The sequence below is a fragment of the Trachinotus anak genome, unplaced genomic scaffold, assembly GCF_046630095.1.
Source record: "Trachinotus anak isolate AG129_WGS33_773 ecotype Australia unplaced genomic scaffold, CSIRO_AGI_Tana_v1 ptg000007l, whole genome shotgun sequence".
NCBI lineage: Eukaryota > Metazoa > Chordata > Actinopteri > Carangiformes > Carangidae > Trachinotus > Trachinotus anak.
In genome coordinates, this window is record NW_027273858.1 from 21,978,062 (window position 1) to 21,994,448 (window position 16,387).

Consider the following 16,387-nt stretch of genomic DNA (forward strand, 5'->3'; position numbering starts at 1 on the left):
TGCTTTGCGCGTGTTTCCAACAGATGCGTGTGTGTGTGTGTGCAAATGTGCATAATTACAGACACACACAGTGAGGTGAATAGTACTCCACACCATCATTGTCCAGGCTCCTTTGTGTCTGGCTAAATGAGACAGAGCAGTAGATGGGAGGCTTTAGTGGACTGCTAACAATACGGCGCTGTATAACACAATACTATTAGGACACGCACTAGCACTCACTCAGCAGCGCTGCAGACACACTATTGTAAATCCTATGAATAATAATTTAAGAGTGAATAAAGTTTGGGGCGTTCGCTCGGCGCAGCTATTGTTGTTCTTGGAGAATATAAAGTAAGAAATGCTTCGTAAAACAGCCACGGCTGTAAATCTTAGCGCTGCAAATTGACAGTGTAATTATATGGAGCAGAGTAAAAGTAAGGCTGATAATTACAGCATGTATGTGTGTGCTCATGTGTGTGTGCTCATGTGTATGTTTGTGTTTGTGTGTGTGAGTGAGATTAGGTGGAACAGGATGGTTGGGAGGAGGATGGGTGGGGGGATCTTGGCCGTGGTAGAGCAGGAGAAAGGTGGAGGAGAGAGAAAGAGACGCTCACTCTTGTAATTGTGGTTTAATTAACACTAATCCCGAGGGCAGACCTGTGCATGTGTGTCTGCGTGTGTATGTGTGTGTGTGTGAGTGAGCGAGAGAGAGACTGTGAGTGTATGCATGTGTGCTCCGCTGCAGTGCCCTCAGCTGTCTCCACACATGTGTTTGGGATGATATGAGTACGGTGGCCCTGACAGCTCAAAGCACTGCGACTTAACAAACATCTTCATCAGTCTGACAACACATGAAAAGACTCACAACACAATGGAAGTGTCTCCAGGAGACACAAAAAAGTGATGAACCAGGCTGGGACACACTGGGATACATTAAGATGCATCCGTGTGCACTTGTTGTTCTGTGCTGCAAAGGTCATAAAGTGTCTCCCAGCCTTTCCAGCGTGTTTGTGTATTTGGTTGTGTAGTAAATATTTCCAGTGCGTTTGTAGATTTGGTCGTGTTGTGAGTCTGTGTAGCATGTTTGTGTATATAGTTGTGTTGTGAGTATTATTGTCCTTGTAATATAAGCAGATCTCGATTTGAAAGCCTCTGCTAAGACACATTTAATATTATTACTCCAGCAGATTCTAAATACACTGTGTGTGTGTGTGTGTGTGTGTGTGTAGTGTGTATGAGTGGTGACTGACAGGCTGTTGTTATTTGGTCAGTGTGATGAATTATTTTCTCTGAGGTCACTGGGAACTTGAGTGCTGATCACTGCTGATTGGAGTTTTTCACAGGAGACATGAAGATGTAAATAGATTGATGGAGAAGTTTGCTGAGTCTTTATTCTCCATTAGGACGATAATAACTACGAGATCAACCTGGAGGTGGTGTTTTCTGTCATGGTGGACTGTCACGATGTGGTTTTGTTTCTTTATGTCCAGCCGGAGAGGAGAGGTTCTCCATTTGAATTTTAAGAAAGCCAGAAAAACAAAGTTAGTTTGTGTTTCCATGAACAAAGTAACATAATCAACGGAGACAACAAAGTGAACGACAAAAACAGGTCGTTTGTCACTTTTGTGCAGCTCAGCCCATCAGGGCTTTGTCTGATTCAGTGCTCCAGTCATCAGGGTGACATTTGTTTGTTTGTCAGTGTCTCCTGCACAGGACTGTTCTTTCTGATCTGCCACCAAGAAAAGTTCAGCAATCTGGGAAATCCACTCATTGTAAAAAGCCTTTGGTTTAGTGTATTTAAGTGTTAGATAAAGGTCAGTTTAATATTTTAGAAAATTCATTTTTCTTTCTGAGAGATAAACAGAAGTATGGAGCTGGAGCTTAAACCCGGATCAAAGCAGTGATGTAAAAGCAACAACTTGTGGTTTATAAAGGGCAGTGGTGCAATTCTTTCTTTATCCCTCTGCTCAGTTAATCTGTGCAGCATCTGCACTGTTTCAGCCTCACATCCAGGAAGTCACTGCGTCTGTTGCAGCGTGTGAACTCCCTTTAAAACCACAAATGAAATTAATGAGATGAACTGTTCATTACTGAGCATTAGAGGTATACACAGGTGTATTTCTCCACTTTGGAAAGAGCTAGCTGATTAAGCTAGGCTAACCTTGTCCTGACTCCAGCTCCGTCCTTATCCGACAGATGTGAGAGCTCAATCGATCTTCACTTCACTTTTGAAAAGTAGGTGCAGAGTGTTGAACTGCGCCTTTAAGGTTTGGTTAAGTTCAGGCAGGAAGCCAGTGTCAGCTGGTGGAAGGAGACGGGACGCAACTAACAGTCGCCACTTTGTGGGCCCAACCATCCACTGTGACCTCCTCTAATAAGTACTGGCAGCACTATGACAACTTCACACTACTTCTGCCTTGTGCTTGTGTGGATAGTAATTATTTCCACTGTAACAAGGGGTGCCAGTGCTGTCGTCTTTCTGCTGTGGACCGTCTCAATGGAAAACCTGTAACTCTGACACATTATTGCTGCCTCTCTCCTAATCTGGCATTGAGATTTAATTGTTTCCTCCGTCTACATGCAGCATTTGGATTTTTTTTTTGTCAGGTGTACTTTATATGTTTATTGGCCTGTCTGGTTGTGATGGATGACAGGAGCATCTGCCCAGCAGAAAATAAAAGAGAAGCATGACCAAAACAATCTGATTGATTCTTCTGATTCATCTCTGCTGACTCCTCTTTGTTGCCTTTGCCAAGATGAAGAACTTAACTAAAATGTTTGTTTTTAGTGTCAGTTCAAAATGTGCTTGAAACATCAAATGGAAAATATTTGTGATAAGCAGCATAATGTATTTTCCTCAAAGTGAATTTGAGGAAATGCTGGAAAAAATAATCAGGTAATAGAACATATCTACGATTAGGTCAAATGTTCCAGTCACACACATTATAGAAGCGTTTGGGCTTCCAGCTGTTGAAAGTAGATAAAGTGACTTTCTTATGAATCTAAGCTGCAACACTGAGACACAAACCCTCTGGTTATTTTAGAAAGAAAACATCAAGTGAAATCATCACAGGAGGTTAAAACTATTATTTAAAAAGTGTCTAAGCCATTTAATATAGATAAAGTCACTGTTATATGTTAGATTATTACTGTTTATGTTATTTGTGCTCAACACTTGAAACCAGTGAGTGTCCTGATGCCTTAGACTTTGATTTTCACTCCACTGGGCTCCTGTTCTGTTTCATCCAGTCTGTCTCTCCTCAGAGCAGTTTTATTCAACAAGACTCTGCAATCTTGGTTTGTGATTCATCTCAGGAATAAACAATCGAGCAAAGTAGCACAGGAGTGCTAGAGTGTGTATGTGGAGGAGTAACAGTCAGAACATTGAACTGGAAAGATCAGATCTCATTTGATGGCAAATTAATCCATGAAAAAACAGAAACTCAATAGAAAAGCTGTGTTCTGCTTTGAGCTCTGCTTAAAGTTTTCTCTTTGTCCTCTACTCTGATGAACAGCAGCAGGCCGAACTGTTCTGTAATCAATGAACTGATCAAAAAAAAAAAAAAAAAAATTGTTAACTGTTTCCACAACATGACTAATTTAAAAAGAGGAATCAAAATGTAAATTTCACCTCTATTTCCTAAACTGTACAAACTCTGCTTTTAATTTATTTGCACAACAGCCTCTAACAAAGACAACAGTCTCCACAATGCTTGTATTTTGTTATCCATATTGCATTCAGCCCGGAGGCGAGGTGGATGTCAGACGCATCGTTTCCAAAAGTCTCCATTTCTGCCCTTCAACCCTACAACCCAACCCCAGAGTTTTCAAACTAAAACGGGTCCAGTAGTGTTTCCAAAAATCTCAGTTTTAGAGGTCAAAAAACTCCAGAGGAGTGTGGACGCCATGTGCAAATGCAACAAAGCTTTTAGAACTAAAACATGTCAGTGCAGATGTAGCATTATTGTAAAGAAGAGAAGAAAATCTGCTCGTGAGTGAAATGATTTCATTTTCTTCGAGTATGACTCAAGTATCTGGTTATGTTTTCCTGTTGTCAAAAATTTCTATTTATTTTGACTGTGACCATAAAGCAGAACTGTCATCGAGATATCAAGACCTTTAGGTCAAAAGTTGGATACTACATTTCCCATGAGACAACAGTCTTTCATCTGACCCTGAAAGAGATTTCATCCAAATCAGAGCAAGAATGTCCTCATTGATCTTCATGGAAATCTGCATATTAGACTATAACAGATTCTATAAAACTGATATTTTGCTATGGGTGTGGTACTACAAGTAAGTTTACGGAGTGTCCAAAAAAGTGATGTTCCATCCTCTGTGGAGCATGAATGAGCTCAGTCAGAAGATAAAGCTTTAGTCAATGTCATCATAGTTGTGATTTGTGTCTAAGTACCTGTACTTTAGTAAACGTGTGAACTGCTCCTTACCTGCCATGTCAGTAGCGAAGGGTCTGTCCGGTCTCCAGCCGGTGTACCAGCCCACAACTTTACCCTCAGACACCAGGGGGCGCTCGTACGTTCTGCCACCCACAAATCCCACAGGCCAAACTGACACACCTCGAGTGCTGCGCATCTGCGAAGAGGAGGAAGGTTTGTTCAGAAACACCACAATAACACAACTACAATCACCAGAGCTGATGTTCAATACAAACTTAAAAGTTCTGTAAATGAGATTTGAAACAATAACACAGCAGCAAACAACAACTACCGACTCAATTCCCAGTCGGCTGGTCGACCGTCAGAACATTCATTAGTTTTGCATATTTTTACTGGCTCCATCCTTTAATGTCTCTCTCTCTCTGTGTGCCTGTCATTTGTCATACTGTACGTATCAGAGTGACAGTGACGATCATTTACAGAACCTTCATCTTTCAAACTTTAAGATGACTGATAGACCCACATTCAACAGCCATGTTAAGTAAAAAGCTGAAAAGTGAATTAAGTTGTTTTTGGTGTAAAAATCCAGCAGAGTTGTGCTATTTAAAAAACAGCAGGAGTCAAAGCTGCTCTAACGTCGTCCTCTGTGTGTGTTGGTGTAGTAATGACAGCCATCTAAGGCCTCGCTGCTGGCTGAGCCACGTTCACTTCTCCCGTCAATGACATTGCAAGCAAACCAGACAAGATGTCTGAGCCTGAGGGAGACATCCACCCTGAGAGGGCGCAATAAAGGAGAAGACCCGAGAAAGTGAGCGACCAGGCTTGTACCACTGATCCTCAAATGACTGACTTGTGTGTCAGTTTGCGTGAGTGACTGGAGATGTCTAATATTCACCTGAAATGTTTGCGAGTGCAGCATGCAGAGAATCTGTGGCTAACTGAATATAGAACTAAATGAAATTGTGCGGTGCGATGCTGCCTTCCATTTTCACAGTGAATGAATTTGCACATAGCCAGAAGCAGTGCAACGGGAAATAAGACAGAGACAGCAAGATAAAAGACAAAGAGAGAGAGGGGGAGAGAGAGGATGGACTGTGTGACGACAGCTGAGTTTTTGTGTTGCAGTATGAGACATCTGTATCTGGACGTTGTGTGTGTGTGGATGCATGTATGTGTGTGTGTGTGTGTGTGTGTGTGTGTGCGTGTGTGTGTGTGTGTGCGTGTGTGTATATGTGTGTGTGATGCTATTTTCCAATGCAGGCCACCCTGAAGCCCATTCACTCAGACACTGCTCCTCATCGCTCACCCAAACAGCCTCCAGCAGGTCGCTCATGACAAAACAACAGAACAAAACCAAATCAGTAAGCAGCACTGCATTACTGTGCCCAGACATCACACTGAGTTCTAGCTTTTAAAGCCACGGGAAACCAAGTGTATATATAGCACTATATATGAAAAGGATTTACAGTTCTAGTCCAAATGTCCTGGCAACTGTGGAAAAATGTGGGAGACCCAGTTGGGTGCAAAGAATAGTGTGTAACATGGCATAGAAAAATAAGAGTATGATAAGAATTTCTAACACATTTTTCTGACTTAATAAATGTAAAGAAAACTAATGACATCCCAGCGAGTAGTGTGTTTTGCCCACTCAGGTGTAGGAAAGGTTAATGTTGATGTATTAGTGATGGGGAGAACTGTCAATCTGCCATTGACAGCTTAATTAAATGTTGTCTGCCTCTAGCAAAATATGTGTTGAGCCTTGCTAGAACTCAATGACAGGGCAGATGTAAAACATTGTAGAAATTAACACACTACAAGTTACCACTGACTGCACCACAAGCCTCTGGCAGATATGTTAACTATACGAAGGTAAAGAAACGTGTAGAAATCCCACATACTGTTGGCAGCACATCTTGCCTCCTGTGTATAACAACCAATCACAAAGCAGTACCAGATTTCAAAACACACAAGCCAAATCGCAAATATCTGACACAGTTATTACATCATCAACATGTCCATGCTGTGAATTTCAAGTATGATGAAGGCTCATGACAAAAATATCACATATATAAAAATGCATTAGACAACACCAGTGGGGAATCTTCAGGGCCTATTAGGCTTTCAAACATATCAGTATTTTGAATTTTATATTTAATTACATACATTTAATAATTATTCTCTTCTTATTGTAATTTTAGCCTAATTTTCAATCAAGTTTGCTTCAGAAATTAAATAGTTACTGTCATAAAACCACAAAAATAGACTTATCCAATCAGATTTTTCTTTTTGTTGTTGCCTAGCATTAGCTAACCCATTCCTTGTTTAGGACTTCATAACCGGGACAGAAGGCCTGAAGCCCCCACAGCCGCATGTGTTTGTGTAGAAGGTACCGGGTGAATTAAGTTTAAGCTAGCAGATCAGTCAGTCAGTCCAACAGTAAAGTGATAGGTCAATCTGCAATGGACTTCACATGATAATATTCATAACTCGTATTACTTTTATGAAAAACCCCTGTGGTTCCCTTGATTGGGTTGATCCTAATGAACCAAATGAATGTAAATAATTAAGGAATAGACAGACATTCGGACTTTACGACCACTTCAAGGGTAGAGAGTCACCAGCATTTTGGTTTCTGTAAAATGAACTTAACAGTTGAATTGTGGAGAAGCTATCTGAGCTAATGTTGTGTAGCATGTCAGTATGATTAGTTTAAGGCATAGCTGTAATAGGAAAATGTTTGTTTTCTTCTTCTATTTATACAGCTATGTCCCACTTTTAGAGATGTAGTTAGTTGCTTACAGTTGGTGTGACATTCCAACATGGCCACCAAAGGGCATAGCTGGAGGGTCATGTTGTCGTAGGATAAATGTTTCAATTCTCTTAGATATTGAACATCAATCACCAGCAGCGCTAAACCCTGACGTAACAGAAAGACATAAAATACTGTGCAAACATTTTGGGCACTTTTGGGCTGTTTTGATTGTTATCCGTCACACTATACAATCAGGGAGGAGTCTGATGAGCATGACATCAACTCCAAAGATCAGAACTAGTCATAAAGAACTGGATCTTTAGCATCAAGAAGAACAGGGACTTGTGCAACATACAATCTGGCCCCCATAAAGCCCTGATCTCCACATCATCAAACCAGTCTGAGATTGCAAGAAGGCACTGAGACAGACTGAATCCACAGAAGAGAACTGTGACTCTGCTTATTTCCTCTGCATTTTATTCTGAATTGGCAGTTTGACTTCAAGCTACATTTATGGAAAACGGAAGCTGACTTTCATTGAACCAGCTTTATTAAATGAAATTGACACATTCTGCCTTCAGGGATTGTGACAGGTTTGCAAAGGGCAAGTGACAAATGTTTCTCTTGAATTTGTGCTCTGTGTCCTTTCTGAGAGTGAGGTGACAGGAACAATATCAATCTCATGTCTTTGTATTAATATGGAGCTGGAGCAGTGTTGCAGATTTTCATAAAGCCATTACAAAGATTGAATATAAAGTCCTTCCTGGGGTCTCGTTATCTTTTTTAAACTAGTGATTTACTAAATCAGGTTACACCATTACACCTTTATAACATGATTTGTCTAAAACGTAAGTTACAGGAATCATCTGTCTTGTCTTACTTTTATTACAAACTGTGCTTGTATCAAAACATTAATATTCAAATTGAAGGAATGATAGTGTAGAAATATTAACCTGTTAAAGGAGTAGTTGTGCTTTAACAACAGAGCTGGAGTCAGGCAATGGTCAGCCTAACTAAGACTAGACTAGAGGCAGGGGAAACAGCTAGCTATGCTCTCTCCAGAGAGAAAAAAACAAGACTAGGTCAAAACCTAATACATGACTGGACTGTGTCATAGTGGCTATTTGCTGGTTTCAGCTCTTTACGTGTTTGGTTCTTTCCTCCTCTCTGTGCTCAAAGTGGACACTGTCATTATCATGGTTTCATCTTTGTTTTTTCAAGCATCCCAGTGCAATAACATGTGATCTGTCTGCAACAGGACATAGATATAATGGCAAAAGGCGAAGCAAATGTGGAGCACTTTGTGTTCACAATAATCCACAGGTTAAGCAAACTACAACGCAGACTTCAAGCACACTTCAAAAGCTCCACCACCAGATAGTACAATGAGATTTGCTGTGCAAAACCCAAAAAACACAATGCATACATGCACACATGCTCATTCACATACCTTCTCTACATTTTTCCAATAAATAGTAAAAAACAAAAAAACATCATATTAAGAGCATAAAGATCATAAGAGAACATCAATAAACTGTTTAACCCGTACATAAACTATAACAGTATACGTCTATTTTTGGGAAACAAGAGCTTTTCCATCTGCCTAACACTTCTGTTTCTAGCTCTAGAAATATGGGCAGGGCTGCTTTTTAACTCTAGATGGAGCCAAGCTAGATATCGCCCCCAGGCTAACCACATCCATGCTCCAGCTCCAAAGTTAACATCAAACTGGTGTATATCTTTTCATGTCACTCTGACAGAAAGTGCAAGAGTGCTGCTGTGTTTCAATTTGTGTACTTCCATACTCACACACACTTGCTAGTTTGAGTTTGCAGAAGTTTGTACACATTGACAAGTACGCCAACATGCAGTGCACTGTAAGTACCTGGATAGTGCACTCAAAAATTTGAGTGCAAAATGATGGACATTTCTTACCCTCAATGGTCACAATCTTGGCACGTTACAGAAGGGGAGGGAACACCAACATGTTTTTTACTTGTGACAATGGTGACCTAAGAAGGAGGACAGGTCACCAGCACAGACACACACAACCCACAACACTACCCCATTGCACTTTGCATACATTTTTTTTATGATTTTGTTTGTATATTTAGCTAAATGAGGGAATCTGTTGCCTGCTTGATGCCAGCTTTTACTGCATGTTTCTCTGGGACATTCAATATAGTATGTAGCCTATTATCTAGCTGGCTGTTGTTTTTCAGGCCTGTTGGTTGGTCTTTTAAATGCATGTGGTAGGCTAAAGAGTTTTCTCTCTCTCTCTCTTGCTCGCTTACTTGCTTGATGAGCGGACATTTGTGCACATGTAGGAAACCTAAAAGTAGCCTACAAGTGAATGGGTGGTTTTCGTGCGTACTATGAAATATAATCCTGCTGGCATCACTGCCCCGTCGGACTTTACGGCCTACACCAGTGAGTGTACTTGCACACCGTGTGCTACGTGCGTGTACTGACTGAAGTATCTACTTTGAGCCACATATTGTGTTTCCCAAAATGTTAATGATTCCTTTGTGCTACTTGCTATCTGCTAACTATTCACTTCTTCTTGTAAATTCAAACTCTAAATATAAAACATGTCTCTGCCAGTGCACCAGAGCAAAGACGAGATCCGACCAGCAGTAAAAGCTTTCATGAGCCTGAATCCCTGATGTGCCACAGCAATGAGATAAAGAACAGGAAATGATTTTTATTTATATCAAACTGTCAGAGATAATAACTGTAACTTATCCATCTTCCAATAAATTAAGATGGCGTGCGGTCACTTCATCTTTAGATTTAACAGAACAAAGGGAGGTGGATAACATTAACATTTAGATAGTGTTTGACCTCACTTCCACCTTGAGAAGAACAATGAGTGTCTTCCTCTTCCCTTCGCCTCTTTCTTCCCGTTCATTTCATCTTTTCTGCCCCGCCCGCACCCTTCCACCTCTCTCCTGCCCCAGTCCCTGAACGACGGCAGGTGCTTTGAAGCCCTTTCCCCGTTAATACCACGGCCCCTTGAATTTGCCTGTGTGACGCTAAAACCCTTCCCCCTCGTTCCTCTTTTGCTGCTGTCTGCCTTTCTCTCTCGGGACATTTTTAAAAGGCCCCGGCTCCTCTGCTTTGTAAAAACACAAATGAAAAGAAGAGGAGGGAGAAGAGGAAGAAAGAGAAGCTGACTCTGCGTGTTGGTCGTTCCCAGATCATTCCTGGAGTACGATCGTTATTTTGGCTTAGTGCTTAAGTCCTAGTTTGACTGCTAAGGATCTCCAGGTTTGAATGCTGCGCCTCAAAGCTCAGTACGATTTGACATGTTATTAGAGAGAGTTAGGATGGAAACAGAGTCTATGGATATGCAAACATATTCAGAAACTCTGGCTGGACTTACAGGGGGCTCAACCTTTATCACTTTGAGGAGCAACATTTGAATTTGGCTTTGGAATATTTTTTTTCTGCTTAGCCTGCTTTTAGAAAGAACATTTAAACCACAATATGTTGTATTTCTTGCATGAACACACCAGTAAGTAATATCTGTCTTTCAGCGGTTAGACTTCACAAAGGTTTTCACAAATTGAATAGAAGTGAGGCTAATTTTTAAGCTCTGTAAAAGTGCATTATCATTGTTTTTACAAGCATCTTGCAGTTTACTGAAGTATTGAAGTAGTATCCAAGTCAAAATCTATATTTTTCTCTGCAGTGAAGAAAATACTGATGATGATTTCTTGTTTATATCCTCTAGGAAGGTTACGTTTCCTAGATGAATTTATTGCCTCATCCCTGTTAAGAAGAAAACCTCCATAAAACTCCATCAAGAGCAGATTAATTTCTCTGGATGACTTTAGCACCAAACACATTCTCACACATCTTTACAGTAGATTATCTAACATATCGTAAGAAAAGAGCAGGAAAGAAATGATAATGTGCTAAATTAAATTCAAGTTTGGGAAATTCAAACATCTATGATCAGAACTGTATAATGTAATCCTAACACATCAAAAAAACTGTTCGGTTGTAATGTGGTAGGATTACTGTTTGTGCCTGATAGTGAAACGCGACTTGACGTTCTTATGTCTTCTTAGTCAACCTGTTATCAACTTTGCACTGACAGTGACTTTATCCACCAAAACAACATTTAATGACAAGTGTTATAAACATTCAGAAGGTTTAATTCTTGGTGATGAAAGCTGCTCAGTCATTACGTGTTGCAGAGATGTTCAGTATGAATGTTCTGTCAGAGTAGGATATGTTCAAACACCCCCTGTGAATCGACTAAGCTTGATCTGAAACTGTGGATCAGTCAGAGCTGTGGATAATGTTAAGATGATATAATGACTCTTAAGTGTCAAAAGCTTGAAAAGAAGCTACCTCTCCCACACATTTGACATATGGCCTTGTAAAGCTGACATGGCTAACATGTTAGAAAACTGCCTATTTACACCACTTGCATATTCCTGGTGACTTGTGTGCTTAATATTCACTCTCCTTTTTGCTGTTGTTTTGGTCTCCGCTAAGCATCATCCTCCTGGGATGGAAAATGAAGCCAACATGGAAGTCCCAAAAAACTGCAGTTCAAATGGCCACTTGAGGCTGGCTCCAAAAGTGAGTCAGTCCCCACAGACTCCCATGTTAGAATATTAAAATTACAGCAGAAATAAACATGTTTACAGCCTGGTGCAAAAAAAATCATTTCAGTCTCTATAGCTAATTTCTTCCATCATGACAACTGTACGGGGGGTGAATTTTTATTTAACTCACCAACTGCATAATTCACTCAAAGCATGGCTGAGTTAGGCAGAGTCAGGCACTGCCAAGATGACAATAGTCAAGCAGCCCGCTCTGAGCTTCAAAGCTGCTTTTCAGAAACCTCACAGAAGCTATGTCCAGTTTTCTATTCAGAATGTTGTCTCCACCAAGTCCTGGGAGCAATGTCTGGGTCTTTGGCTGCTAAATGTTCCACTATGTTCACCAGCCAGGTGCTAACATTGTCTGCCTATTGTTTGGTGCTGAACAGGCGGTTTACAATGAGCTGCTAAAATGGTAATGCTAAAACTTTGCGACACCATTCACATTAAACAGTCATTTCACCTACAAAAATCTGATAAATGCAGCTGTGGCCATAAAACAAAAGATTCTGTTATTATATTATCATTTTTGCTTGAAATTGATACAAAAACTCTTCTTGGTGGTTTAAAGCTGCTGTTTTTCAAGTTGAAAACAGTTCAGCAAGTTGTGCATTCAACCAGTTAGATATATTAGTTCATGGTGATATCTGATGGAAGGAGTGAGATAATCAATAATCCACTCTACAGCCTGGTTAAAACGGCATCTGCCTCAAACAAATGTCTGTTGTGCTTCTCCAGATTGCATTAAAGGAGTGTGATAACAACTGTGGGCTGGCAGTACAAGGCTACATCTTTATGGCTTTCATTTATCCATTATAACTGGATTGTGTCCAGGCTATGTAGTTATCTGTGTATAATGGGAGTGTGTCTATCTAGGGTGTCATTAGCCTTAATCACTCTCAGAAGCATCCAGATCTTCCCATTATAGGATGTGAGGATAAAAATCGCATTAAATGATGAGTTAAGTTTGCCTCAGCTTAAAGAGCAAACATTTGACGGACAGCGATGATAAGAAGACGTTCAAGTTCAGCATCAGTTTCATCAAGCACAACTATTAACAACATGGTCTTATAGGATAATAAAAATAAAGTTACCATAAAAACCTTTCTAAAAATAAAAAAAGATACTGTATTTAGATCCTGTTGGAGGAAGTGTGTGACTACAGATGTTGCCTCATTTTCAAAGTTTCTGTGCGCTGTCTTATCAACAACAACTCAATGTCAAAATGTTTGCTGGGAGCCAAACAAAGCTGTGGGGTGACAGCGTTTCAACAGATGGTGCATTATTCTGCTCAGTGGCGACTGCTTTAGCACATGCTGATTTTCATGCCACCATCTGCAGATTACTGCTGGCACCAGAAAAGTTTGTAGGACAAACTTCTAGTTATACCTTTATTTATACAGGAAAGGCTGGCTGAGCATACAGTACATGCTGTTATGCAGCACTGCCTCGTTGGCAGGTACAATGAAAAATAAATCAAAATAATGTGACAAGAACAGACACGAAGAGAATAGTAAACAGAACGAACGGGCTTGGTTTAAGTCAGGTACTGGTTTTAAGATTAAATGTTTCGCTTCTTATTCCTCTGCATTTTCAGATTTTTCAGGGAGGCTAGTTTGGTTGGTTTAAGAAGCATGAACCAGTTCAGAATGGGGATACTTAAACTTGCAGATGCTCTTAGCAGGCGAGTCGCCGGTTTGACTCCCAACCAGCCTGACTCTTTCCTGCATGTCATTCCCCCTTTCTCTGCCCCTTTCCTGTCAAATAATAAATGCCAAGCTAGATCATCTATGCCCAAAAAAACATCTTAATAAAATTCACTATACACCAAAGTTCCAGCACAGCATAGATAGCTTTTTATATAAATAAATACAGTGATGATTATTGTAATTATCTCCTGAATGGTAAAAGTGGAGGCAGACGCATGGTGTATAAATGACAGTCAGACAGTCCACACTGAGAGGAGAACTGCTTCACTGATCCTTTTTTACATCTCACAGACAAGTTTCTGTCGTAGATTAGATATTTAAATGTAAACTTGTAAACCAGATGTCAGGACATTTATATTCTGTGACTTTGTCACAGTAGATCTGCACATTACCATAACATATGTCATAACATATGACATATGTTATGACATATGTTATGTCTTAACATGTTATGTTATGTTATATATATGTTATCACTGTCACGTCATAACATATGACGTGACAGTGATCCTGCAGCACTGTTCTCCTGACCTGGAGACTTTCATCATAAACTGCAGGCCCTTCTACTCCCCCCGTGAGTTCACCTCAATCATCCTGGTCGGTGTTTACATCCCTCCACAGGCCAACGTGCAGGAGGCACAGCGGGCGCTCGCCGACCAGATACTGTGTGTGGAGCAGACCTACCCGGACTCTGTAGTTATTGTCCTTGGTGACTTTAACAAAGGGAACCTCAGTCATGAACTGCCCAAATACAGACAGTTTGTTAACTGCCCGACCAGAGAGGGGAACACTCTGGACCACTGTTACACCACAATCAGTGGTGCTTATCACGCCGTCCCCCGGGCTGCACTGGGCCACTCTGACCATGTCATGGTCCACCTGATTCCCACATACAGGCAGAAACTAAAACTGTGTAAACCTGTTGCGAGGACATCGAAGCAGTGGAGCAGTGAAGCCATAGAGGATCTGCGGGCATGTTTGGACTGCACTGACTGGGAGGTGTTCAGGACTGCTTCCAACAGTCTGGATGAGTTCACAGAGGCTGTGACGTCATACATCAGCTTCTGTGAGGACTGCTGTATCCCATCACGCACCAGGGTGAGTTATAACAATGACAAACCCTGGTTCACAGCTAAGCTCAGTCAGCTCAGGAGGCAAAAGGAGGAAGCTTTCAGGAGTGGGGACAGGGACAAGTTTAAAGAGTCCAAGTACAGGTTTAGCAAAGCGGTGAGAGAAGCTAAACGACTGTACTCTGAGAAACTTCAGCTCCAGTTCTCAGCCAATGACTCTGCTTCTGTCTGGAAAGGGCTCAGACAGATCACTAACTACAAACCTAAACCCCCCCACTCCATTAATGACTTCCGTCTGGCCAACGATCTGAATGAGTTCTACTGCCGCTTTGAAAGACAGTGGGACAAGCCTGACACTAACCTCCACATCAGAGCCACATCAGAACCCCCCTCCTCCTCCTCTACCAAAGGAACGTCTCTCTCTATCCTGGAGAGAGATGTCAACAGGCTTTTTAAGAAGCAGAACCCCCGCAAAGCAGCCGGTCCTGACTCTGTCTCTCCATCATCCCTGAAGCACTGTGCTGATCAGTTGTCTCCAGTGTTCACAGACATCTTCAACACCTCACTGGAGACCTGCCACGTGCCAGCCTGCTTCAAATCCTCCACCATCATCCCTGTCCCCAAAAAACCAAGGCCCACAGGACTAAATGACTATAGACCCATTGCCCTGACCTCTGTGGTCATGAAATCATTTGAGCGTCTTGTCCTGTCCCACCTCAAATCCATCACTGACCCACTCCTGGACCCCCTGCAGTTCGCCTACAGAGCCAACAGGTCTGTAGATGACGCCGTCAACATGGCTCTCCACTTCATCCTCCAGCACCTGGACTCCTCAGGGACCTATGCCAGGATCCTGTTTGTGGACTTCAGCTCTGCCTTCAACACCATCATCCCGGCTCTGCTGCAGGACAAGCTCTCCCAGCTGAGCGTGCCTGACTCCACCTGCAGGTGGATCACCGACTTCCTGTCTGACAGGAGGCAGCACGTGAAGCTAGGAAAGCACGTGTCTGACTCCCAGACCATCAGCACTGGATCCCCACAAGGCTGCGTTCTTTCTCCTCTGCTCTTCTCCCTGTACACCAACACCTGCACCTCCAGCCATCAGTCTGTCAAGCTCCTGAAGTTTGCAGACGACACCACTCTCATTGGACTCATCTCTGATGGCGATGAGTCTGCCTACAGGTGGGAGACTGAGCGTCTGGTGACCTGGTGCAGGCAGAACAACCTAGAGCTAAACGCTCTGAAGACAGTGGAAATGATAGTGGACTTCAGGAAGAGCCCAGCCCCACCCACCCCCATCACCCTGTGTGACTCCCCCGTGGCTACCGTGGAGCATTTTCGCTTCTTGGGAACCACCATCACACAGGATCTCAAATGGGAGCTAAACATCAGCTCCCTCATCAAAAAAGCTCAGCAGAGGATGTATTTCCTGAGGCAATTGAAGAAGTTCAACCTGCCAAGGACTATGATGGTGAACTTCTACACCTCCATCATCGAGTCCATCCTCACCTCCTCCATCACCATCTGGTACGCTGCTGCCACGGAGAGGGACAATAACAGACTGCAGCGTATCATCCACTCTGCTGAGAAGGTGATTGGCTGCAATCTTCCGTCCCTCCAGGACCTGTACGCCTCAAGGGCTCTGAGGCGTGCAGGGAAGATTGTAGCTGACTCCTCCCACCCTGGACACAAACTCTTTGAGACACTCCCCTCTGGCAGGAGGCTGCGGTCCTTCAGGACCAAAACCTCTCGCCACAAAAATAGCTTCTTCCCATCTGCTATTAGCCTCATCAACAAGGCTAGAGAGCCCCACTGTTGCTGATCAATTGCACCAATCACCAGAAAAAATTCCTTGTATGTG

At 42.1% G+C, this 16,387-nt stretch overlaps 1 protein-coding gene across 1 annotated transcript in view; it reads right to left on the reverse strand.

Annotated features, from left to right (window-relative positions):
* The window catches only part of b3gat2 (beta-1,3-glucuronyltransferase 2 (glucuronosyltransferase S)), a 66,917-nt gene that overhangs the window by 27,293 nt on the left and 23,237 nt on the right, over positions 1 to 16,387 (reverse strand). Inside the window, exon 2 of the mRNA XM_071481448.1 lies at positions 4,428 to 4,572. Within this exon, the coding sequence (XP_071337549.1) occupies positions 4,428 to 4,572 (145 nt within the window). The remainder of the gene's footprint in view (positions 1 to 4,427; positions 4,573 to 16,387) is intronic.